Source organism: Pyrgilauda ruficollis, unplaced genomic scaffold (genome assembly GCF_017590135.1).
Source record: "Pyrgilauda ruficollis isolate IOZ18807 unplaced genomic scaffold, ASM1759013v1 scaffold115, whole genome shotgun sequence".
In the NCBI taxonomy this organism is placed as follows: Eukaryota; Metazoa; Chordata; class Aves; order Passeriformes; family Passeridae; genus Pyrgilauda; species Pyrgilauda ruficollis.
The window spans coordinates 1,770,780-1,794,763 of NW_024509766.1; the positions used below are offsets into that span (position 1 = coordinate 1,770,780).

The following is a 23,984-nucleotide window of genomic DNA, read 5'->3' on the forward strand; positions in this document are numbered from 1 at the left end:
ATTTGGGGGTGCAGGGGTGTGGGAATTTGGGGATGTGGGGATTTGGAGATGTGGGAATTTGGGAATTCAGGGGTGTGGGAATTTGGGGATGTGGGGATTTGGAGATGTGGGAATTTGGGAATTCAGGGGTGTGGGAATTTGGGGATGTGGGGATGTGGGAATTCGGGGATGTGGGGATTTGGGGTGTGGGAATTCAGGAGTGTGGGGATTTGGGGTGTGGGAATTTGGGGATGCAGGAATTCAGGGGCGTGGGATGCAGGGATGTGGAATTTGGGGATGCAGGAATTCAGGGGCGTGGGATGCAGGGATGTGGAATTTGGGAGTTCAGTGGGGATGCAGGAATTCAGGGGCGTGGGATGCAGGGATGTGGAATTTGGGGATGCAGGAATTCAGGGGCGTGGGATGCAGGGATGTGGAATTTGGGGATGCAGGAATTCAGGGGCGTGGGATGCAGGGATGTGGAATTTGGGGATGCAGGAATTCAGGGGCGTGGGATGCAGGGATGTGGAATTTGGGGATGCAGGAATTCAGGGGCGTGGGATGCAGGGATGTGGAATTTGGGGATGCAGGAATTCAGGGGCGTGGGATGCAGGGATGTGGAATTTGGGGATGCAGGAATTCAGGGGCGTGGGATGCAGGGATGTGGAATTTGGGGATGCAGGAATTCAGGGGCGTGGGATGCAGGGATGTGGAATTTGGGGATGCAGGAATTCAGGGGCGTGGGATGCAGGGATGTGGAATTTGGGGATGCAGGAATTCAGGGGCGTGGGATGCAGGGATGTGGAATTTGGGGATGCAGGAATTCAGGGGCGTGGGATGCAGGGATGTGGAATTTGGGGATGCAGGAATTCAGGGGCGTGGGATGCAGGGATGTGGAATTTGGGGATGCAGGAATTCAGGGGCGTGGGATGCAGGGATGTGGAATTTGGGGATGCAGGAATTCAGGGGCGTGGGATGCAGGGATGTGGAATTTGGGGATGCAGGAATTCAGGGGCGTGGGATGCAGGGATGTGGAATTTGGGGATGCAGGAATTCAGGGGCGTGGGATGCAGGGATGTGGAATTTGGGGATGCAGGAATTCAGGGGCGTGGGATGCAGGGATGTGGAATTTGGGGATGCAGGAATTCAGGGGCGTGGGATGCAGGGATGTGGAATTTGGGGATGCAGGAATTCAGGGGCGTGGGATGCAGGGATGTGGAATTTGGGGATGCAGGAATTCAGGGGCGTGGGATGCAGGGATGTGGAATTTGGGGATGCAGGAATTCAGGGGCGTGGGATGCAGGGATGTGGAATTTGGGGATGCAGGAATTCAGGGGCGTGGGATGCAGGGATGTGGAATTTGGGGATGCAGGAATTCAGGGGCGTGGGATGCAGGGATGTGGAATTTGGGGATGCAGGAATTCAGGGGCGTGGGATGCAGGGATGTGGAATTTGGGGATGCAGGAATTCAGGGGCGTGGGATGCAGGGATGTGGAATTTGGGAGTTCAGGGGTGGGGCATGCAGGATTTGGGAATTTGGGGATCGAGGATGTGGGAATGCAGGGATGCAGGATTTTGGGAATGCAGGGGTACACGGGGATGCAGGGGTGTGGAATTGGAGGATGCAGGGGTGCAGAATTCGGGGTGCAGGGGTGTGGAATTGGGGGTGCAGGGATGTGGAATTGGGGGTGCAGGGTATGGAATTCGGGGTGCAGGGGTGTGGAATTGGGGGGTGCATGGCTGCAGACCCCCACCCCAGCCCGCCTTGCCTCGGCAGTCGCGCTCGCTGAGCCCCTCGCCCTCCTGGAGCTGCGGCCCCTCGCACTCGGCCCCCGCCAGCCTGGGCGAGCGCGGCTTCTTCGCCGTGGCCCCGCCGGCGCTCGGTGCGTGCCGGGGGCATCCTGGGGGGGTGGGCTGGGGGTCCCAGCCGTGCGCTGACCCCTCTGCCCCCTCGCCAGGGCTGTCGCGCGGTCCCAGCCCCGTGGTGCTGGGCTCGCAGGACGCGCTGCCCGTGGCCACCGCCTTCACCGAGTACGTCCACGCTTATTTCAAGGGGCGCGACGCCGACAGGTACGGGGTGGAGGTCCTGGGGGGTCCCCACAGCCGCCGGGCGTCCCCTGACCCCCGGCGTGTCCCCAGCAGCTGCCTGGTGAAGGTGACCGGGGAGCTGACCATGTCCTTCCCCGCGGGCATCGTGCGGGTGTTCGGCGGCCCCGCGGCGCCGCCCGTGCTCAGCTTCCGCCTGCTCAACGCCGCCGCCATCGAGCAGTTCCTGCCCAACGCCGAGCTGCTCTACAGGTGCGGGGCACCGGGGACACCGGGGCACCGGGGGGACAGCCTGCGAGGTGCGGGGGGCAGCGGTGGGGGGCTGGTGTTGGGGTACAGGGGGTGGTTGTGGGGTACGGGGAGCTTGGGAGGTGATGGATGTGGGGATGGGGGTGGGTTTTGGGGTGCAGGAGAGACACGGGGAGCTTGGGAGGTGATGGATGTGGGGATGGGGGTGGGTTTTGGGGTGCAGGAGAGACACGGGGAGCTTGGGAGGTGATGGATGTGGGGATGGGGGTGGGTTTTGGGGTGCAGGAGAGACACGGGGAGCTTGGGAGGTGATGGATGTGGGGATGGGGGTGGGTTTTGGGGTGCAGGAGAGACACGGGGAGCTTGGGAGGTGATGGATGTGGGGATGGGGGTGGGTTTTGGGGTGCAGGAGAGACACGGGGAGCTTGGGAGGTGATGGATGTGGGGATGGGGGTGGGTTTTGGGGTGCAGGAGAGACACGGGGAGCTTGGGAGGTGATGGATGTGGGGATGGGGGTGGGTTTTGGGGTGCAGGAGAGACACGGGGAGCTTGGGAGGTGATGGATGTGGGGATGGGGGTGGGTTTTGGGGTGCAGGAGAGACACGGGGAGCTTGGGAGGTGATGGATGTGGGGATGGGGGTGGGTTTTGGGGTGCAGGAGAGACACGGGGAGCTTGGGAGGTGATGGATGTGGGGATGGGGGTGGGTTTTGGGGTGCAGGAGAGACACGGGGAGCTTGGGAGGTGATGGATGTGGGGATGGGGGTGGGTTTTGGGGTGCAGGAGAGACACGGGGAGCTTGGGAGGTGATGGATGTGGGGATGGGGGTGGGTTTTGGGGTGCAGGAGAGACACGGGGAGCTTGGGAGGTGATGGATGTGGGGATGGGGGTGGGTTTTGGGGTACGGAGTGCCCCAGTTTTCCTGGGGATACCCTCAGGAGCTGAGGGATGCAGCGATGGGGAGCTGGGTACTGAGATTTTGGGGTTTTTGGGTGTCTGGGCATGCAGTGATGGGGAGCTGGGCATTGAGATTTTGAGGTTTTTGGGTGTCTGGGCATATGTGGGGATGGGGGTGGGTTTTGGGGTACGGAGTGCCCCAGTTTTCCTGGGGATACCCTCAGGAGCTGAGGGATGCAGCGATGGGGAGCTGGGTACTGAGATTTTGGGGTTTTTGGGTGTCTGGGCATGCAGTGATGGGGAGCTGGGCATTGAGATTTTGAGGTTTTTGGGTGTCTGGGCATGCAGTGATGGGGAGCTGGGCATTGAGATTTTGGGATTCTTGGGGGCATGCCAGCGATGAGCTGCGTTTTGGGGATCCCAGCGGTCTGGGCACCCTCTGGAGCTGGTTTGGAGCTGGCTACCGAGGTGCCAGCTTCTGGGGGTACCCAGACCCCGCTGCCCCTCTCCCCCCACGCCCCCAGCGACCCCTCCCAGAGCGACCCCAGCACCAAGGACTTCTGGCTGAACATGGCAGCGCTGACCGGGCACCTGCAGAAGCAGGCGGAGCAGAGCCCGGCCGCCTCCTACTACAACGTGCCTCTGCTCAAGTACCAGGTGAGCCCTGCAGGGCATCCCCCCGCTGGTCACGAGAGGGTCTCGGTGCCCCCCTAAAGCCCCCGATGTGCCGCAGTTCTCGCGGCTGGGCCCCGGCTCGGCGCCGCTGCGGCTCTGCGTGCGCTGGGACTGCGCGCCCGGCGCCACGCGGGTCAGCGTGGAGTACGGCTACAACGCGGCCGCCCTGGCACTGCCCGTGCCCCTCGGCAACGTGCACGTCCTGCTGCCCGTGGAGGAGCCCCTGACCAACCTGCGGCTGCAGCCCGCCGCCAGCTGGTAACGGGAACGGGAGAGAGCGGGGCGGGTGGGGGGGACACAGGACTGGGGGTCCCAAACTTGCCCAAGATGGGGAGCACAGGAGTGGGGTCCTGAATCTCCTCAGGGTGGGAGAAGGAGACCCTGAACTCAGAAATGGGGATCCTGAACTGGGAAATGGGGACCCTGGACTGGGAAATGGGGACACTGACGGGGTAAGGAAGGCAGGATGTGGGGACGGGTAGCAAGGGCTGAATTTTGGGGGTGTGGGGGCTTGATGACACCCCCTTATCCCGGCAGGAACCTGGAGGAGAAGCGGCTGCTCTGGAAGCTCCTGGACGTCCCCGGTGCCCCGGGGCAGGGAGGTGAGGCCGGGCCCGCCCTGCTCGGGGGTCACGGGGCGGGGGCTCCGCGTCCCGACCCCCCCAACCCCTGCGCTGTCCCCCCCAGGCTGTGGGCGGCTCTCGGCCAGCTGGGAGCCGCTGGGGGGTCCCAGTAAGCCCAGTCCCGTGGCCGCCCAGTTCAGCAGCGAGGGCAGCACCTTGTCGGGAGTGGAGGTGGAGCTGGCGGGCGCCGGGTACCGCATGTCGCTGGTCAAGAAGAGGTTTGCTACAGGTACGTCCCGGGGGGGGGACGGGGACGGGGCTGGGGGGTCCCTTCCTCACAGCCCTGGGGGGTGCGGGGTTCTCTCCCCGTCCCCTGGGTCCTGGGGGAACAGGGGGTCCCTTCCTTGGGGTGCACGGGGTCCTTTCTCTGCTCTTTGGGGTGCTTGGCGTCCCTTCCTTGGGGTATTTAGGGTTCTTTCCCTGCACTTTGAGGTGCTCAGGGGTTCCTTTTCTGCTCTGTGGGGTTCATGGGGTCCTTTCCCTGCTTTTTGGGGTGCTCAGGGTCCCTTCCCTGGGGTATTTAGGGTCCTTTCCCTGTTCTTTGGGGTGCTTGATGTCCTTTCCCTGCTCTTTGGGGTGCTCAGGGTTCTCTTTTTTGCTCTTTGGGGTTCATGGGGTCCTTTTCCTGCTCTTTGGGATGGTCAAGGTCCCTTCCCTTGGGTATTTAGGGTCCTTTTCCTGCTCTGTTGGGTTCATGGGGTCCTTTCAGTGCTCTTTGGGGTGCACAGCGGTTCCTTTTCTGCTCTGTGGGGTTCATGGGATCTGTTTCCTGATCCTTGAGGTGCTCGGGGTCCCTTCCCTGGGGTATTTAGGGTCCTTTCCTAGGTTCCTTTTCTGCTCTTTGGGGTTCATGGGGTCCTTTCCCTGCTCTTTGGGGTGCTCGGGGGTTCCTTTGGGGTTCATGGGGTCATTTCCCTGCTCTTTGGGGTGCCCGAGGTCACCAGTTCGGTGTGGCACCGAGCTCCGCCGCCGGGCCGTGCCCGTGCCCGGCCGGGGCCGTGCCCTCCCTCCTCTGTGCCCACCTTTCCCCCGCAGGGATTTACCTGGCGGGGTCCTGAGCGGCTCCCGGGCCCCCCCGGGCCCCCCCGGGCTTCTCCCGCGGTTGTGTGAATTGGAAACACTGGATGGAGGCGGGCTGGGGAGGGGGCGCCTCCTCCTCCTCCTCCTCCTCCTCCTCCTCTTCCTCCTCCTCCTCCTCCTGTCCCCGCCCTGTCGCTGTCCCCGCGTCGCCTCCTGCTCCCCCCCGCCGCCCTCCCCTGTGCTGTGAAGGGAGCAGGAGCTGCTCTTTTATTAAACACTTTATTTTCTAATAAATTCCCCCCCGACGGCTGCTGCCTCCTTCCTGCCACGGCGCCAATCCCATAAATCCCATATTCCCTTAAATCCCATAAATCCCATATTCCCATAAATCCCATAAATCCTGTATTCCCATAAATCCCATATTCCCATATTTCCATATTCCCATATATCCCATATTCCCATATTTCCATATTCCCATAAATCCCATATTCCCATGTTCCCATAAATCCCATATTCCCATAAATCCCATATTCCCATAAATCCCATATGCCCATAAATCCCATAAATCCCATATTCCCATGTTCCCATAAATCCCATATTCCCACATTCCCATCCCAATTCTGCCATGGAGGGGGAGCGCAAGGAAAAAAGAGGGAAAAGCCGAAGGGATGGGAGGGGGGCTGTGATGTGGGAAAGGGGGGCTGGGGGCTGTGTCCCCCCTCAGTGCCCCCTCAAAGCACAGGGAAGCATCACCACGGGCTGGGGGTCCCGGTGCCACTCTGGGGGGGCGCTACCCCCGAGTTTTGCTCCGCCCATCCCGCAGCGCCTCGATTTTGGGGGACAGCTCCCCAAAAGTGGGTCTGGCTCCCGGGGTGAAGGCCCAGCAGCTCATCATCAGCGCGTACACCTGTGGGGGGGACAAGGGACACGGCGGGGCCATCAGGGGAGGAGGGGCACCCCGGGGACCCCCCGGCAGCCCCGGGGCAGCGGTGTCACCTCCGAGGGACAGCCAGCGGGGGCCGGGAGTCGCCGGTTGTCCTTGAGGAGCTCCAGCAGGTGGCAGATGATCTGCGGCGGCCTCGCGGTGCCCATCATCCGCAGGAATTCCTGCGGGCACGGGGGACAGCCTTGAGCACCGGGACACCCGGGAGCGCCGGGACACCCGGGAGTGCCGGGACACCCGGGAGTGCCGGGACACCCGGGAGCTCTGGGACACCCGGGAGCTCTGGGACAGCCGTGAGCACGGGGACACCTGGGAGTGTCGGGACACCCGGGAGCAGCGGGACACCAGGGAACTCTGGGACACCCGGGAGCACCGGGACATCTGTGAGCACCGGGACACCCGGGAGCACCAGGACACCCAGAAGTGCCGGGACACCCGGGAGCTCTGGGACACCAGTGAACTCGGGGGCCGGGAGTCGCCGGTTGTCCTTGAGGAGCTCCAGCAGGTGGCAGATGATCTGCGGCGGCCTCGCGGTGCCCATCATCCGCAGGAATTCCTGCGGGCACGGGGGACAGCCTTGAGCACCGGGACACCCGGGAGCGCCGGGACACCCGGGAGCACCGGGACACCCGGGAGCTCTGGGACACCTGGGAGCATCGGGACACCCGGGAGCATCGGGACATCCGTGAGCTCCAGGACACCCAGAAGTGCCGGGACACCCGGGAGCTCTGGGACACCAGGGAACTCTGGGACACCCGGGAGCACCGGGATATCGGGGAGCTCCGGCACTACCGGGAGCACAGGGACACCCAGGAGCACCGGGACACCAGCGAGCATGGGGACTTCCATGAGCTCTGGCAGAGCCGGGAGCACTGGGATATCCAGGAGTGCCAGGACATCCGTGAGCTCCAGGACACCCAGGAGCACCTGGACACCCATCAGCTCCAGGAGCTCCTGTAAGCTCTGGGACACCTGGGAACACCGGGACATCCAGGAGCACTGGGACATCCATGAGCTCCGGGACACCCGGGAGCACCGTGAGGGCTGCGGGGGGCTGGTCCCAGAGGGAATGGCCCCTCCTTTCCAGGGAAACGTCACCTCCGAGGGGCTCTTGCTCTTGGAGCTGTAGGTGAAGAGCTCGTAGAGGAGCACCCCGAAGCTCCAGGTGTCGGAGGCGCAGGAGAAGATGTTGTCAGCCAGGGATTCCGGAGCGTACCTGCCCCGGGAAAAATGGGTTCTGAGCCCCGGGAAAAGGGGATCCTGAGCTCCAGGAAAAGGGGATCCTGAGCCCTGGGAAAAACGGGTTCTGAGCCCCGGGAAAAGGGGATCCTGGGCCCTGGGAAAAGCAGGTTCTAAGCTCCGGGAAAAGGGGTTTCTGAGCCCCAGGAAAAGTGGGTTCTGAGCCCCGGGAAAAGGGGATCCTGAGCCCCGGGAAAAACAGGTTCTGAGCCCCTGGAAAAGGGGATCCTGAACCCCAGGAAAAGGGGACCCTGAGTCCCCAGAAAAGTGGGTTTTGAGCTCCAGGAAAAGGGGATCCTAAGTCCTGGGAAAAACAGATTCTGAGCCCCTGGAAAAGGGGATCCTGAGTCCTGGATCCCACTGGAATTCCAGCCCTCCCTGTGTGCCCCCCTCACCAGAAAACGGGGCTCTGGCCAGGCTCCCGCACCACGTAGTAATCCTTGTCCTGCGGGAGCAGCTTGGCCAGCCCGAAGTCGCCGATCTTGACGTGGCTGTCGCTCTCCACCAGGATGTTCCTGCTGGCCAGGTCCCGGTGCACGCAGCGCTGCGCCCCCAGGTACTCCATGCCCTGCCGGGAGGCGGCTGCTGGAGGGGAGCGGGGACACGGCAGCGTCCCCAGGGCTGGGGAACCCCCGGGAGAGGGTTCCTGGGGGCTCATCCCGGCTGGAGCACAGCCCCAGGGGTGAGGGTGGCACTGCTCCAGCTGGGATGCAGCTGCTGGCAGGGACAGGATCCTGCAGCGTCCCCAGGGCTGGACAATGACCCTTGGGTGACCCGTGGCATTGCTCCGGCCAGGACAGAGCCGCTGGCAGGGACAGGACCCAGGGCTGGCCCACGACCCGTGGCTGACCCATGGCATGGCTCCAGCCCCATCCCGGGACAGCAGCAGCCCCGTTTCCCCCGTGCCTGCCCCGACCCCACCTTGCAGATCTGCCAGGCGTAGAGGAGCAGCGTCCTGTGCTCCAGGCGGGGCTGGTTCTTCTGCAGGAAATCCCGCAGGCAGCCGTTGGGCAGGAATTCCATCACCAGCCGCAGCCCGCGCATCCCTGCGGCCACATCCAGCACCGGGATGGCCGGAGTCGGGATCGGGGATCCCTGCCCCGTTCCCTGCCCCGTTCCCTGTCCCGTTCCCAGCCCCGTTCGCAGTGTTCACAGCCCCATTTCCTGTCTATTCCCTGTCCATTCTCTGCCCCTTTCCCAGCCCCATTCCAGGCTCCATTCCCAGCCCCATTCCTTTCCCATTCCCAGCCCCATTCCTGCCCCATTCCCTGTTCATTCCCAGCCCATTCCCAGCCCCATTCCTGCCCCATTCCCAGCCCATTCCCAGACCCATTCCTGCCCCATTCCCTGCTCATTCCCAGCCCCATTCCCAGCTCCATTCCTGTCCCATTCCCAGCTCACCCCGGCTGTAGCAAACGCCCCGGTACCGGACGATGAAGTCGTGCTGCAGTGAGTGCAGGATTTGGATCTCCCGCTCGAAATCCCGAATTTCCTTGGCCGAATCCTGCTGCAGCTTCTTCACTGCCACCAGCTCACCCGTGCTGTCCCCCAGGGGGTCGTAGCGGCACAGCTCCACGCTCCCAAAATTCCCCTGGATGCAGGGAACTGGATGTTGGGGTGCCCCCCAATTCCCAGTGCCACATCCCCCCAAAATCCCCCCCCCACACAGAAGGGGATGCTCAGAAATTGTTTCTCAGCACAGCCAGAATGTCCCACACTCCAAATCCAGGAGGGAAGAGCAGCTGAGCTGAGTTTTGGGGTTCGGGGTCTCTCCTGGAATTGTTTCTCAGCACAGCCAGGATGTCCCACACTCCAAACCCGGGAAGGAAGGAAAGAGTGGCTGCACTGAGTTTTGGGGTCTCTCCTGCGCCCCCACCTTGCCCAGCAGCGAGATGTACTTGAGGTGCCGCTCCTGGAAGTGCTCTGGATCCTGGCTCATGGCCAGGGAATCGCGTCCCCAAAAGCCATCCCGCAACGTCACATCCGCGGGGGACAGGTCCGAGAGCAGCTCGTAGTCTGTGGGAGGGGGGGGTGAGGCCAAGGTGGGGTGCCCCGGTGCCCCCCCAGCCCGTTGCCGTGCCCACCGGAGGTGATGAGGCTGTTGAGGTCGCGGATGAGGGCGCGGAAGCAGGGCCGGCGCGGGGGCTCGTACTCCATGCACTGCGCCACCAGCGCCGCCAGCTCCGGCCAGCGCGGAGCCGGGAGCTGCTGGCGGCTCCGGTAGAATTCCAGCTTCTGAGGGAGAGGGGGAGAGGGGAGTCAGGGGGTGCGGGACCCCCAAAGAGCCCCTGAACGGCTCTGAGATGGGGGAGGGTGCAGCGGGATGGGGCAGGAGAGGTGGGGGATGGGATGGGATTTATAGGATGGGATGAGAATATGGGATAGGATGGGATGAGAATATGGGATAGGATGGGATGAGAATATGGGATAGGATGGGATGAGATGGGATTTGTGGGATGGGATGGGATGGAATTTATGGGATGGGATGGGAATACGGGATGGGATTTATGGGATGGGATTTCTGGGATGGGATTTCTGGGGTGGGATGGGATGGGATTGGGCAGGGAAGAAGGGCTGGGATGTAGCAGGAAGGGACAGGAGAGCTGGGGAAGGAGGATTTGGATACAGTGGGATTGCAGGCCAAGGGTTGGGATAGAACGGGATGGGGCAGGAGGGGCAGGATGGGACAGGAGGGTTGGGATAGAACGGGATGGGGCAGGAGGGTCGGGATCCAGCGGGATGCTGGGATCAGCCTCGCCTTTTGGGGCTCCAGCAGGCTCAGGGGCATGTTCCCCCCGCTGAAGATCTCCCAGAGGGTGGCTCCGAAGCCCCACTTGTCAGCTGGCAGTGCCAGGCTCCCGGGGTCGCTGACACACTCGGGGGCCACCCATGGGATCCTCTCCACCAGCACTGCGGGGTGCCCAGCCCCCCTCAGCACCCACTGTGGGGGCCCAGCACCCCCAGGACCCCCCAGGACACCCCAGGACCCCCTCACTCACTGTCCCGGGCCAGGAGGGTGATGCTGACCCCAGGGTGGGTGAGTTTGATGAAAAGGATTCAGAGCCCACAGACAGGAGCTGGCTTGGAGGATGAGCACAGGACCCCAAACCCAGAACCAGGACCCCAAACCCAGAACCAGGACCTTGAATCCAGAACCAGGACCCCAAACCCAGAACCAAACCCCAAAACCAGAACCAGAACCCCAAACCCAGAATCTGAACCCAGAATCCAGAAGCAGGACCCCAAACCCAGAACCAAGACCCCAAACCCAGAACCAGGACACTAAACCCAAAATCCGAACCCAGAACCAGGACCCCAAACCCAGAACCAGAGCCCCAAATCCAGAACCAGAACCCAAACCCAGAACCACGACCCCAAACCCAGAACCAGGACCCCAAACACAGCACCAGGACCCCAAACCCAGACCTGGGATCCAGAGCCCACAACCAGGATTCCCCATGGAGGATGAGCACAGGACCCTGAACCCAAAGTCAGAACCCCAAGGCCAGCACCCCAGGACCCCCCAGCACCCCAGGACCCCCCAGAACCCCCGGACTCACTGTCCTGGGCCAGGACGGTGACGCTGACCCCGGGGTCATTGAGTTTGATGAAGGGGGGGCTCCCCCCAGCCATGTCCCCCTCCCGTGCCAGCAGCACCTTCTTAGCAGAGACGTTCCCATGCGGGATCTTCTTGTCCTCCTGCATGGGGGGAGAGGGGTCGGGACCCTCAGGGTGGTCCCACACACTGGGGTGGGCTGGGGGGAGCACCAGGGATGGATGGGGGCTGTGGGGTGGGGGTGGATTAGGGGCTGTGGGGTGGGGATCAATGGTATCCATTGGATGTGGGGTGTGGGAGTTGTGGGATGGGGGAACCAGGACCCTGAACCAGGACCCGAAACCCAGACCTGGGATCCAGAGCCCACAGCAAGGATTCCCTATGGAGGATGAGCACAGGACCCCAAACCCAGGACTAAGACCCCAAACCCAGAACCAGGACCTCAAACCCAGAACCAGGACCTCAAACCCAGAACCAGGACACGAAATCAAGAACCAGGACCCTGAACCCAGAACCAGGACCCCAAACCTAGAACCAGGACACCAAATCAAGAACCAGGACCCTGAACCCAGAACCAGGACCCCAAACCCAGAACCAGGACCCCAAACCCAGAACCAAGACCCCAAACCCAGAAACAAGACCCCGAACCCAGAGCCAGGACCCCAAACCCAGAACCAAGACCCCAAACCCAGACCTGGGATCCAGAGCCCACAGCCAGGATTCCCTGTGGAGGATGAGCACAGGACCCCACACCCAGAGCCAGAACCCCAAGGCCAGCACCCCCAGGACCCCCGGGACCCCCTCCCAGCGGCGTGGGCTCACCAGGTAGTTGAGGGCATAGGCCAGCTGCTTGGCCACCGTCAGCCTCCAGCCGGTGGTCACCGCGCCGCGCTTCTTGCGCAGGTACAGGTCCAGGGGCCCGTGCCGGACGTGCTCCTGCACCATCACACCTGGGGGCCGCCCGGGGGGGTCAGGGGGTGCCCAGGTGGCACCGCGGCCGCCGCCCCGCCGGGCACTCACTGTCCTTGCCGAGGCTGACGCCGTGCAGCAGCACCAGGTGTTTGTGGGACAGCTGGCTCATGGTGCTGGCGGCCTCCAGGAAGGACTGGGACAGGGACAGACGGCTCAGGGCGGGCCTTAGGGACCCCTAGGTGACATGGTGGAGGTGGCAGCGCCACCCCCTCACCTCCAGGCAGTTGCGGTGGCTGCCGTCCATGACCTTGAGCACCACCGGGGTCTGGCGGGCTCCGTCCTCCTCGTCCTGCTCCCGTTTGACGCCTTTGTAGATCTGGGTGAAGGAGCCCTGGCCCAGGCTCTCGCCCTGGGGGACACGGGGACACTGCCAGGGGGTGCCTGTCCCCCTGTGTCACCCCCCCGTGGCCCTGCCCCGTACCCGTGTCAGGCTCTGCGGGTCGATCTTGTGGAACATCATCTGGTGCAGGCTGCGGCGCCGGGGCACCGGAGGGGACCCGGGGGGACAGGGGATCCCGCTGCGCACGATCAGCAGGTTGGACTTCTCTGGGGGGCAGAGAGGGCCTGAGGGGGGGCTTGGGCAGGGGACCCCCAGCTGGTGACCTCACACAGCCACCCTGTGATGTCACAGCCAGCTCTGTGACATCTCAGCCGCTCTGTGACATCACAGCTGCTCTGTGACCTCACAGCCCACTCTGTGACATCACGGCTGCTCTGTGACATCATAGCCACTCTGTGACATCACAGCCGCTCTGTGACATCACAGCTGTTCCGTGACGTCACAGCCACATGTGACATCACAGCCACCATGTGACATCACAGCTCATTCTATGACATCACATCCGCCCTGTGACATCACAACAGCTCTGTGACGTCACAGCTCACTCTGTGACGTCACAGCAGCTCTGTGACGTCACAGCTTACTCTATGACATCACACTCACTCTGTGACATCACAGCTCACTCTATGACATCACAGCCACTCTGTGACCTCACAGCCACTCTATGACATCACAGCCACTCTATGACATCACAGCTGCTCTGTGACATCATAGCTCACTCTATGACATCACAGCACACTCTGTGACATCACAGCTCATTCTATGACATCACAGCCACTCTGTGACATCACAGCTCATTCTATGACATCACAGCCACCCTGTGACATCACAACAGCTCTGTGACGTCACAGCTGCTCTGTGACATCATAGCCACTCTGTGACATCACAGCTCACTCTATGACATCACAGCCGCTCTGTGACCTCACAGCCACTCTATGACATCACAGCTGCTCTGTGACCTCACAGCTTGCTCTGCCATGCCCCCCCGGTGTCACCTTTGGGCCGGGGGGGACAGGCCCGCTCCAGGCGCATGGGTGCCCCCTCGGCCTGCAGCCCGCGGTGCCCGTAGGTGCCCAGCAGCTCCCGCAGGCTGCAGAACCTCCGCGCCACCCCCGACAGCCACCAGTGCCCGTCCTCATCCCGGCAGATCCGGCACCGCTTGTAATCCCGGCCGGAGCGGGTCTGGGGGGGGAAGCACCGGGGTCAGCACCGGGGGGACCCCCCGGGACCCCCCCAAAATCCTCCTGCCCACCGCGGGTGGCACCGTCCTCGTGTCACCGCCCCGCAGGTGCCAGGGCCATGCTGCCCTCCCCATGCCACGGTCGTGACGCCCCCCAAGCCCCCCCGCCCGGTGTCCCGGGGGTCTCACCTGCACGCACACGGTCAGCAGGTAACTGTCGAAGTCCTGGGGGCTGCGGCGCAGCAGGAACAGCCCCGGGGCGCCCCCGGCCGCCTCCAGCTTGCTCACCGCGAACTCGGCGCTGCCAAGGGCAGGGACGGCCGCGGTGACACTTGGGGACACCCCCTGTGCCCTCCCCCCGTGCCCACCCTATAGGAATGTGCCCCTTGCTGACAGAGTGACAAAACTGTCTTTTGTCTCCTCAAAAAGGAAAAAAAGCCCAGAAGTTTCTCTCCTCAATTAGGTGAAAAGGCATCTTATGGGACCTGGGGAACGTCACCTCAAACTTGAGGATGGCCAGTTGGGCAGGAGCCTAAAAGTCCCGCCTTTAAAAAGTCCCTTCTAGCAATTTACTAGAAAAAGAAGATAACAGAGGAACTAATGGCTTTTGTGAGGTGTTTTACTCAAGAACCTCTGGCACCTGGCTTGTTTTTTCACTGTAAAGTGTTGTTGTTTTGCCTTTTATTACAATTTTTTGTTTCCAATGCTACCACAGAAGCCATCCTGCTGATTTTATATCTTCTAAGGTAGCTCAGCCATCTTAGGTGTGACATAAACCTCCAAGAGCTCGTGAGACCTGCCTCGAGGAGACCCCAATTTCACAACCCCTGTGCCCACCAGCACACCCAGCCAGGGTGAGGGTGACAACCCCGTCCCCAGCTCCTCACAACACACCCAGCCAGGGTGAGGGTGACAACCCCGTCCCCAGCTCCCCGCAGCACACCCAGCCGCCCCGGATCACCTCGGAGCCGCCGCAGCTCCAGGCCACGCCGCCGTCACCGGACACGTGGATGGCGATGGGCGCTGCGGATCCGGGCGAGCGCACGTGGAAAATCTCCTCGCTGCGGTGGCGCTGGAGCCGCTCCAGGTCCAGCAGGTACTTGAGCTTCAGGTGGGGCCCGTCGGCCTGGCAGCCCCCCAGGCGCCGCAGGGATTTGCCGAAGCGGAGCCGGAGGCGCTTGCGGGTGACGAAGTTGTGCTGCTGGATCTGCGAGCGCAGCGGCGCCGGCAGGCACGACTTGTAGCTGAGGGGAGGGGAGTGTCACCGGGGGTGTCACACTGTCACCGGGGGTGTCACACTGTTCCTGGGGGTGTCACACTCTCCCCATGGGTTTCAGGTTGTCCCCAGGGGTGTTGGAGTGTCCCCAGGGGTGTCACACTCTCCCCATGGGTTTCAGGTTGTCCCCAGGGGTGTTGGAGTGTCCCCAGGGGTGTCACACTCTCCCCATGGGTTTCAGGTTGTCCCCAGGGGTGTCGCACTCTTCCCATGGGTTTCAGGTTGTCCCCAGGGGTGTTGGGGTGTCCCCAGGGGTGTCACACTGTCCCCATGGGTTTCAGGTTGTCCCCAGGGGTGTTGGGGTGTCCCCAGGGGTGTCACACTGTCCCCATGGGTTTCAGGCTGTCCCCAGGGTTCTGGGCTGTCCCCAGGGGCATCATACTGTCCCCATGGGTTTCAGGTTGTCCCCATGGGTGTCGCACTCCCCTCATGGGTGTCACACTGTCCCCATGGGTGTCGCACTCTCCCCATGGGTTTCAGGCTGTCCCCATGGGTTTCTGGCTGTCCCCAGGGGGGTCACACTGTCCCCAGGGGTGCCACACTGTCCCCAGGGTTTCAGGCTGTCCCCAGGGGTGCCACACTGTCCCCAGGGGTGTCACAATGTCCCCATGGGTTTCAGGCTGTCCCCATGGGTTTCTGGCTGTCCCCAGGGGGGTCACACTGTCCCCAGGGGGGCCACACTGTCCCCAGGGTTTCCGCCTGGCCCCAGGGGTGCCACACTGTCCCCAGGGGTGTCACAATGTCCCCATGGGTTTCAGGCTGTCCCCATGGGTTTCTGGCTGTCCCCAGGGGGGTCACACTGTCCCCAGGGGTGCCACACTGTCCCCAGGGTTTCAGGCTGTCCCCATCCATGCCGGGCTGTCCCCAGGGGTGCCACACTGTGTCCTGTCTCACCTGACGTGGCTGCAGACCTGCGCGGGGCTCTGCCGCTGCTCCCTGGCGATGCGCAGCATGTCCAGCACGGCCAGGCTCAGGCACTGCTCCTGCGTGGGCAGGCTCAGCCCCACGGCCACGCGGCCCCCGATGAAATCACTGCGGGACTGGGGGGGCACGAGGCTCAGGGGCTCTGAGCATCTCCCGAGACCCCCCCAGACACCCCCGTTTCACCTTCGTGTCCCAGAACCCCCAGGGAGTCACATCCTTCCCAGGCTCTGCTTCCCTGTCTCTGGGGTATGGAGGAGGAGGAGGAGGAAGAAGAAGAAGAAGAAAGAAGAAGAAGAAGAAGAAGGAGAAGGAGAAGGAGAAGGAGAAGGAGAAGGAGAAGGAGAAGGAGAAGGAGAAGGAGAAGGAGAAGGAGAAGGAGAAGGAGAAGGAGAAGGAGAAGGAGAAGGAGAAGGAGAAGGAGAAGGAGAAGGAGAAGGAGAAGGAGAAGGAGAAGGAGAAGGAGAAGGAGAAGGAGAAGGGTCAGAACACCCCAAAAACACCCCTGGCATCATCCTGGTCCCCACAGGCAACAAAGAGAGCCCAGGGGATGATAATGAAGATGATGAAGAGGAGGAGGAGGAGGAGGAGGAGTAGAAGAGGAGGAGAGGGGTCAGAACACCCCAAAACCACCCCCAGCATCATCCCAGTCCCCACAGGTGACAAAGACAGTGCGGGGGATGATGATGATGATGATGAGGGAGAGGAGGAGGCAGGCTGGCAGCCCTCACCTGGGCGAACAGATAATCAATGACAGGGTAATCCAGCACGGGGCTGGCCCAGCCGTTCAGCAGCTGGAAGCGGTGGGACTGTCCCAGTCCGCACCAGTTGGGGAAGAAAAACCTGCCAGGGACAGAGGAGGGGTCTCAGTGCTGCGCCCCCCAGAGAGCACGACCCCAGGAGCTGCCAGGGAATGGGGGGAGCTGCACCTGAGCCTGTACACCACGACCTGGCTGTGGGACTCGTCCACGGTGAACACGTGGTTGGGGGGGAACCAGCAGCTCAGGTCCTCCGTGGCCAGGGCGAAGAGCGGGTGGCACACGGGCAGCACACCTGGGCACCGAGAGAGGCTGGGATCCGAGCCCTGGCCAGGGCTCAGCTCGGGGCTGAGACCCCGCACCCACAGCCAGGATCCCCTGTGGAGGATGTGCTCGGGACCCTGAGCCCATCAGCGGGATCCTGAGCTCACGACTGGACACCAAGTGCACAGCCAGGACACAAACCCCACAGCCAGGACACAAACCCCACAGCCAGGACCCAAACCCCACAGCCAGGAAACAAACCACAGAGCCAGGACACAAACCCCCAGGACCCCATTCCCCCACCCAGGACCCCATCCCCACACCCGGACCCCTCTCCCAGGTGGGTGCCCCGAGCCGCCCGTGCCCGGCGCTCACCGCAGGCCTTGGCAGCGCGCACGCAGAGCTCCTCGGCCGTGTACTCGCCGAAGGTGAAGCTGAGCGTGCCCGCGGCGCTGCCCGGGGCCCGGGGCGGGGCGGGGGCCCGGTGGTACAGGAACACCTGCAGGGTGCCGCTCTCGGCCGACGAGAGGCTGCAGGAGCGGCCCCCGATCAGCGGGGTCTCCTTGCCCAGCGGGGCCATGGCGGGCGCTGCAAGGAAAGGGAGGCTGGGAGTGACCCCCTTGTCCCACCCTCATCATCCTCGCCGCGGTCAAACCCCGCGGCAGCACCCGCAGGGCTGCGATGGGCCCCTCCTGGGAAGGAGGGAGGGGAAACTGAGGCACGCGGTTGGATATCCCCCCCCCTTCCCCAGCCTGTCCTACCCTCCTGGCCGCTCCTCTTCTGCCTCAGTGCTCCCGGTGTGAGCAGGGGGGACCCAGCTCCTCCCCAGCTCCATCCCAGCTCCATCCCCGGCTCCATCCCAGCCCCATTCCGGTTCTGTCCCTGGTTCCATCCCGGTTCCAACCCGGTACTATCCCCACTTCCATCTCTGTTCCATCCCGGTTCCATACCAGCTCCATCCCCGGTTCCATCCCTGCTCCATCCCTCTTCCATCCCAGTTCCATCCTGGGTTCCATCCCGGTTCCATCCCAGTTCCATCCCAGTTCCATCCCCTGTTTCATCCCGGTTTCATCCCGGTTGAACCCCAGTTCCATCCCCGGCCCCATCCCGGTTCCATCCCGGTTCCATCCCGGCCTGGCCCCCTCCCGCAGCCCCCCCGGCACCTCTGCCGTGCCGGGAGCCTCACTGCGGGCCTGGGGAGGGGGTCCCGGAGGGGCTGCGCTGCCAGATCGGGGCTCTGGGGGTGCGTAGGTGGCTGCGAGCGAAGGAGAGATAAAAAATCCCCCGGGGCGACTTCCTTCCTGCCCGAGGCCTCCTGGGCGTGCGGCTTCCTGCCAGGGGAGGGGGGACAACATGCGACACCCCGGGGCACAGCCAGGGCGTGTCCGGAGGGTGAAGGGCTGGAAACCTGGGCACCCTCGGGGACCCCTCTGGGCACCCCCGGGGACACTCTGGGGACCACCGAGGACCCTCTGGGGACCACTGAGGACCCTCTGGTCACCCTCGGGGACCCCTCTGGGCACTCCCGGGCGACCCTCTGGGCACTCCCGGGGACACTCTGGGGACCCCTGGGAACGCTCTGGGCACTCCCGGGGATGCTCTGGGGACCACCAGGGACGCTCTGAGGACCCCCAGGAACCCTCTGGGGACCCCCGAGGATCCTCTGGGAACCCTCTGGGCATCCCTGGGGATCCTCTGGCCATCCCCGGGGTCCCCTCTGGCCACCCCCGGGGTCCCATCTGGCCACCCTCGGGGACCCTCCGGGCACCCCCCGGTGCTGGCGCCGTGGGTACCACAGGCACCGGGGATGCTCTGCCCGGGCAGCTCTGCCACGGGGCTGCCAACCCCCCCGTCCCCCATTGCCCCTCCTGGCCTCGGTCCTGTCCCCGGTGCCACCGCGGGGCTGGGCGTGTGCCAGCCCCGGGCCCGTGCAGTGTCGCACGTCCCCGCCCGGCGGATGTGGCCCAAAGTCGCTGTTTTTTCCCCTGGAGCTGCTCCAAGCCCGGCGAGGAGGCGGCGCCGCAGTGGGGAGGGGAAGGGGTCCTGCCCTGCCCTGTCCCCCCACCGGGGACACTTGGTGGGGACAATGCCACCACCAGGGGTGGAGGCAGGGACAGGGACCCTCGTCTCCCCCTCGGGGACAATTCAGAGGGGGCGGTGGCCCCGTGGTGACACCGGGGAGGGGACGGGGACCTGGCCGTGGTGGATCAGAGGGGACGGGGCCTTCGTGGTGACAGCTGGGAGGGGACAATGACTCCGTGGTGACACCTCGGAGGGGACGGTGCCTTCATGCTGATGGGCTGGAGGGGACAGTGACCTCGTGGTGATGCTGTGTAGGGGACAGTGACCTTGCAGTGACACCTCAGAGGGGACAGTTCCTCCGTGGCCACACCGTGGAGGGCACGGTGCCCCCGTGGTGACACCCTGGAGGGGACTCTTCCCCCTTGGTGACCCCTCGGAGGGGACGGTGACACATCAGAGGCCACACTGCCCGCACAGCAGCTCTGTCCCCACCTCAGGGCTCTTCCCCTGCCCCAACCCCGACCTCACCCGCGGGGTTTGGGACAAGAGCCTGGAAATCCCCAAGCCTGTCCGGACCCGGGCGGGACAAGGTGGCGTTGGTGGCAGGGAATGAGGAAACGGCGCCAGCCCCACGCCCGGTGCCACGTATCCCTCCAGGAGCCACCGTCCTGCCCCGCCACCTCCGCGGCTCAGCGCCGGGGCCCGGAGCTCCGCGGCACCGCGGCCGTCCGGCAGGGAAGGGGTTATTTATGGCCACGGCCGCCCACAGCTCCATCCTCCCCGCCGCGGCTCCCTCCCCGACGGCCTGAACGTGCTGGAGCAGGCCGGGCCCTCGACAGCTCGGGGGACGCGGCAGGGACCCCTCCCCGGGGAGCAGCCCCCGCTCGGCTTCTCGGGCTCGGTGCAGCCGGTCCGTCCCGCTCGGCCGGCAAACAACCTGCTCCTGCTGGGGTAAAGGTTTCTTTCGGGTTTGTTGTTTTTTCCCCTCGGCTGGAGATAAATTTGGCTCCGCCGGAGGCTCTGCCCCTCCTTGTTTGCGCTGCTTTGGGGAGGGGTCTCTCCCTCTCTCGCTCCCGTGTCCCTCCGGGTGCCGACGCTTCCCTGGAGCCGGTGACCCGGGAGGGATCGGGGCAATTCCCCCTCCAAATTCTGGCTGTTCCTCCTCGGACTCTGCCCTTTGGCACCCCTTGGCAAAACCCGCTCCTGGGAAGGGCACAGGGTGGGGCACCAAATCCCGCTGCCCACTCCTGCTTCCCGCTCTGCTCGCCCATTCCAGGGAATTCTCTCTCCCTCCAGTCTCCCTCCTCGGATGCGCCGCTGCCGCCGAGCCCCGGCCTAACCCCGCTCCGAGTCCCACCCTCAGCTGCTCCTTTTGGGGTCCCCCCCGCCCTAAGCGACCATGCCAGCTCCGCAGGGACCCCAGGACGTGCGGGAGCTCACCTTCAGCCCCTGGGATTACGGAGTCTTCGCGCTGATGCTGCTGATCTCCACGGCCATCGGGCTCTTCCACGGGCTGGCCAAGGGCGGCCAGAAAACCTCGGAGGATTTTTTCACGGGCGGCCGGAGGATGTCGGCGCTGCCCGTGGGGTTGTCGCTGTCCGCCAGCTTCATGTCGGCCATCCAGGTGCTGGGGGTGCCGGCCGAGGCGTTCCGCTACGGAGCCAAATTCCTCTGGATGTGCCTGGCGCAGATCATCAACAGCGCGCTCACCGCGCAGCTCTTCCTGCCCGTCTTCTACCGCCTGGGGCTCACCAGCACCTACGAGGTGGGCACGGCGGGGACACGGCGGGGACACGGCGGGGACACGGCTGGGAGGGGTCCCGCGGGTCGGGGGAGGGGACGCAGGGACCCCCAAAATACCAAGGGAGGGGTGAGAGGGGCTGGGAGAGACCGCCCAGCACCCGGGGCAGGGGGTGAGAAGGGTCGGGGGATGCAGGGACCCCCCAGAAACCCCAAGGGAGGGGATGAGAGGGGCTCGGAGAGACGCAGAGACCCCCCAGAATGCCAAGGCAGAGGAAACGGGGTCCCACGTAGCTGCGAGGGGACGCAGGGACCCCCAAAACACCAAGGGAGGGGGTGAAAGGGGATGGGAGAGACCCCCCAGCACCCGGAGCAGGGGGTGAGAAGGGTCGGGGGGATGCAGGGACCCCCAAAACACCAAGGGAGGGGAGGAGAGGTGCTGGGAGAGACTCAGAGACCCCCCAGAAAACCCCAAGGCAGGAGGAGCGGGGTCCCACGGGGCTGCGAGGGGACGCAGAGACCCCCCCCCCGCAAAACCCCAAGCCGGGGGTTCTGGGGGTCCCTCGAGCCCCGCTCAGGGCTCGCTCCGGGGTGGCCCCGGCGCTCTCCTTGTCCTTGTCGCAGTACCTGGAGCGGCGCTTCAGCCGGAGCGTGCGGCTCTGCGGGACCGTGCAGTACGTGGTGGCCACGGTGCGTGCGCGGTGGTCTCGGGGACAGCGCGGGGACAGCGCGGGGCTGGCAGCGGCCCTGCCCCGAGCCCCCGGGGAAGCGGCCTCGGCCCCGTGCTCGTGTTTGGGCTGGCTCGGAGCGAGCGCGGCGCGGCGGGAGCGCTGCTTGCAGAGAAAACCGCGCTGAGCCCCCCGCCGTGGCACCGGCGAGGGGACCCTGAGACCCCTCGAGGACCCTGAGACCACCCCGGGGACCCTGAGCCCCTCCCTGGTCCCTGAGCTCCCCTCGAGACCCTGAGCCCCCCCCTCGAATCCAGAACCTCCCTCGGGTTACTGAGCGCCCCTCGAGACCCTGAGCCCCCCTCTCGGGGCGCTGAACCCCCCCCTTCAGGACCCCGAGTCCTCCCCGGGTCCCTGAGACCCCCCCGGGTCCCTGAGCCCCCCCTGGGGTCCCCGAACCCCCCCGGGTCCTTGAGCCCCCCTGTTCCCGCAGATGTTCTACACCGGGATCGTCATCTACGCCCCCGCCCTGATCCTAAACCAAGGTGTGCGGTGGCGCGGGGGGGTCTCCCCGTCCCTGTGTCCCCCCCCAGGTGACAATTCCCCCCCTCAGCACTGTCCCCTGTCACTGTCACTTCTCCCCCAGTGACCGGGCTGGACATTTGGGCATCGCTGCTGTCCACGGGGGTCATCTGCACCTTCTACACCACCATCGTGAGCGGGGGGGCCGGGGGGTCCCCAGGGGTGTCCCGGGGGGTGTCCCGGAGGGTCCCGGGGTGTCCCGGGCTGTCCTGGGCTGTCCCGGGGGGTATCCCGGGTGTACCGGGGGGTCTCTGGCTGTCCTGAAGGTGTCCTGGAGGTGTCCCGGCCGTCTCTGGCTGTCCCGGGGGGTGTCCTGGGGGTCCTAGTTGTCCTGGGGGCGTTCCGGGGTGTCCCTGGCTGTCACGGGGATGTTCCAGCGGGGGTCCCGGGGTGTTCCGGGGGCTCCCGGGCTGTCCTGGGGGTGTTCTGAGGTGTCCAGGGGGGTCCCGGGAGTGTCCCCGGGGTGTCCCGGGGGTGTCCCGAGCTATCCCTGGCTGTCCCGGGTGTGCCTGACTGTCCCTGGCTGTCCCCGGCGCTGTCCTGGGGGCTGTTCCGGGGGCGGTCCCGGTGGTCCCGGTGGTCCCGGGCCGTCCCGGTGGTCCCGGTGGTCCCGGGCTGTCCCGGTGGTCCCGGTGGTCGGGGTCCGGTCGCTCAGGGCGCTGGCCGTGCCGCAGGGCGGGATGAAGGCTGTCATCTGGACCGACGTGTTCCAGGTGCTGGTGATGCTCGCGGGGTTTGTGGCCATCGCCGTCCGGGGGGCGCTGCTGGCCGGGGGTCCCGCCGAGGTGCTGAGCATCGCCAGCAACGGCTCCAGGCTCAACTTCGCCGAGTGGGTACCCCCAAAATCCCGCGGGACCCCCCCCGACCCTGCCCGGGCATCTGTGGGGTCATCGTGTCCCCCCAAAACCCGCGGGACCCCCCTGCCCTGGGTGTTGTGGGTCACTGTGTCCCCCCCGAACCCCGCGGGACCCCTCTGCCCCTGCCCTGGGATCTGGGGTGTCACTGTGTCCCCCGAACCCGCGGGACCTCCCTGACCCTGCTCTGGGATCTCTGAGGTCGCTCCCAGCCCTTCACCCCCCCTCCCAGGGATCTGTGGGGTCACTCCCAGCCCCCATCCCCCTGTGCTGAGTTCTGGGCTCATCCCCAGCCCCTCCCGGGTTCTGGGCTCACCCCCAGCCCCTCCCCGGGACCTCTGGGCTCATCCCCAGCCCCTCCCCGGGACCTCTGGGTTCACCCCCAGCTCCTCCCAGGATCTCTGGGCTCACCCCCAGTCCCTCCCGGGTTCTGGGCTCACCCCCAGTCCCTCCCGGGTTCTGGGCTCACCCCCAGCCCCTCCCGGATTCTGGGCTCACCCCCAGCCCCCCCGGGGTCGGTGCCATGCCGTGCCCCGGGCCGTGCCCAGTTTCAGCCCGGACCCGCGCCGCCGGTACACGGTGTGGACGTTCGTGCTGGGCGGGACGCTGCTCTGGCTCTCCATGTACGGCGTCAACCAGGCGCAGGTGCAGCGCTACGTGGCCTGCCGGAGCGAGAGGGAGGCCAAGATGTGAGTGCGGACCCCCTCGGGGTCACCGGGACCCCCGGGAACCCTCCGGACCCCCTCGGCATCCCCAGGGATCGCTGGGAACCCTCTGGACTCCTTCGGGATCCCCGGGAACCCTCCAAAACCCTCCCGAGGTCCCGGGAACTCTCCGGGTCCCGTGCTGGGGGTCGCAGAGGGGAGGGGAAGATCTGGCGGGGGGGTTTGATCCCTGCAAGGACCTGGCACAGCCCCTGCCAGGACCTTGCACCCCTTCATGGACCCTCAATTTACCTAAGACCCCTGCACAGCCCCTGCCAGGACCTCACACCCCTTAAAGGACCCCGAATTCCCCTGACACCCCTGCCAGGACCTGGCGGTGCTCCAGTTGCCCTGGCAGGACCCTGACCCTCTGCCCCCCGTGTCCCTTTTTCTCCCCGTGCTCCCATGTCCCCCCGTGTCCCCGTGCCCCCTGTGTCCCCCATGTCCCACTTTCCCCCCCGTGTCCCCCTTGTCCCCG

At 64.9% G+C, this 23,984-nt stretch overlaps 3 protein-coding genes across 4 annotated transcripts in view; 2 read left to right on the forward strand and 1 right to left on the reverse strand.

Moving 5' to 3' along the window:
* Positions 1-5,707, forward strand: part of FCHO1 (FCH and mu domain containing endocytic adaptor 1) — a 14,651-nt gene extending 8,944 nt beyond the window's left edge. For both annotated transcript variants that reach the window (XR_005956375.1, XM_041482531.1), the window contains exons 18-25: positions 1,757-1,862; positions 1,938-2,049; positions 2,122-2,277; positions 3,694-3,826; positions 3,903-4,102; positions 4,382-4,446; positions 4,532-4,696; positions 5,503-5,707. Coding sequence is in view for 1 of the 2 variants with exons in the window: in XM_041482531.1 (XP_041338465.1) it covers positions 1,757-1,862; positions 1,938-2,049; positions 2,122-2,277; positions 3,694-3,826; positions 3,903-4,102; positions 4,382-4,446; positions 4,532-4,696; positions 5,503-5,525 (960 nt within the window). In the remaining variant the exon portion in view is untranslated. The remainder of the gene's footprint in view (positions 1-1,756; positions 1,863-1,937; positions 2,050-2,121; positions 2,278-3,693; positions 3,827-3,902; positions 4,103-4,381; positions 4,447-4,531; positions 4,697-5,502) is intronic.
* A 340-nt stretch (positions 5,708-6,047) lies between these two features.
* Positions 6,048-18,689, reverse strand: JAK3 (Janus kinase 3). Its single transcript, XM_041480926.1, has 22 exons — positions 18,100-18,689; positions 17,312-17,524; positions 16,844-16,967; positions 16,646-16,757; positions 15,888-16,033; positions 14,661-14,961; positions 13,907-14,086; positions 13,533-13,719; positions 12,619-12,743; positions 12,412-12,546; positions 12,246-12,330; positions 12,048-12,175; positions 11,230-11,368; positions 10,428-10,579; positions 9,754-9,904; positions 9,546-9,685; positions 9,071-9,260; positions 8,591-8,715; positions 8,065-8,237; positions 7,529-7,646; positions 6,484-6,594; positions 6,048-6,394 (listed from the first exon to the last, which is right to left on the reverse strand). The coding sequence occupies exons 2-22, from the start codon at positions 17,514-17,516 to the stop codon at positions 6,278-6,280; spliced, it is 3,144 nt and encodes a 1,047-aa protein (XP_041336860.1). The 5' UTR covers positions 17,517-17,524; positions 18,100-18,689; the 3' UTR covers positions 6,048-6,277.
* Positions 18,690-20,357: 1,668 nt separating this feature from the next.
* The window catches only part of SLC5A5 (solute carrier family 5 member 5), a 7,366-nt gene continuing 3,739 nt past the window's right edge, over positions 20,358-23,984 (forward strand). The window contains exons 1-6 of the mRNA XM_041480939.1: positions 20,358-20,723; positions 21,323-21,388; positions 21,860-21,911; positions 22,013-22,080; positions 22,623-22,777; positions 23,351-23,491. Coding sequence (XP_041336873.1) covers positions 20,358-20,723; positions 21,323-21,388; positions 21,860-21,911; positions 22,013-22,080; positions 22,623-22,777; positions 23,351-23,491 — 848 coding nt within the window. The remainder of the gene's footprint in view (positions 20,724-21,322; positions 21,389-21,859; positions 21,912-22,012; positions 22,081-22,622; positions 22,778-23,350; positions 23,492-23,984) is intronic.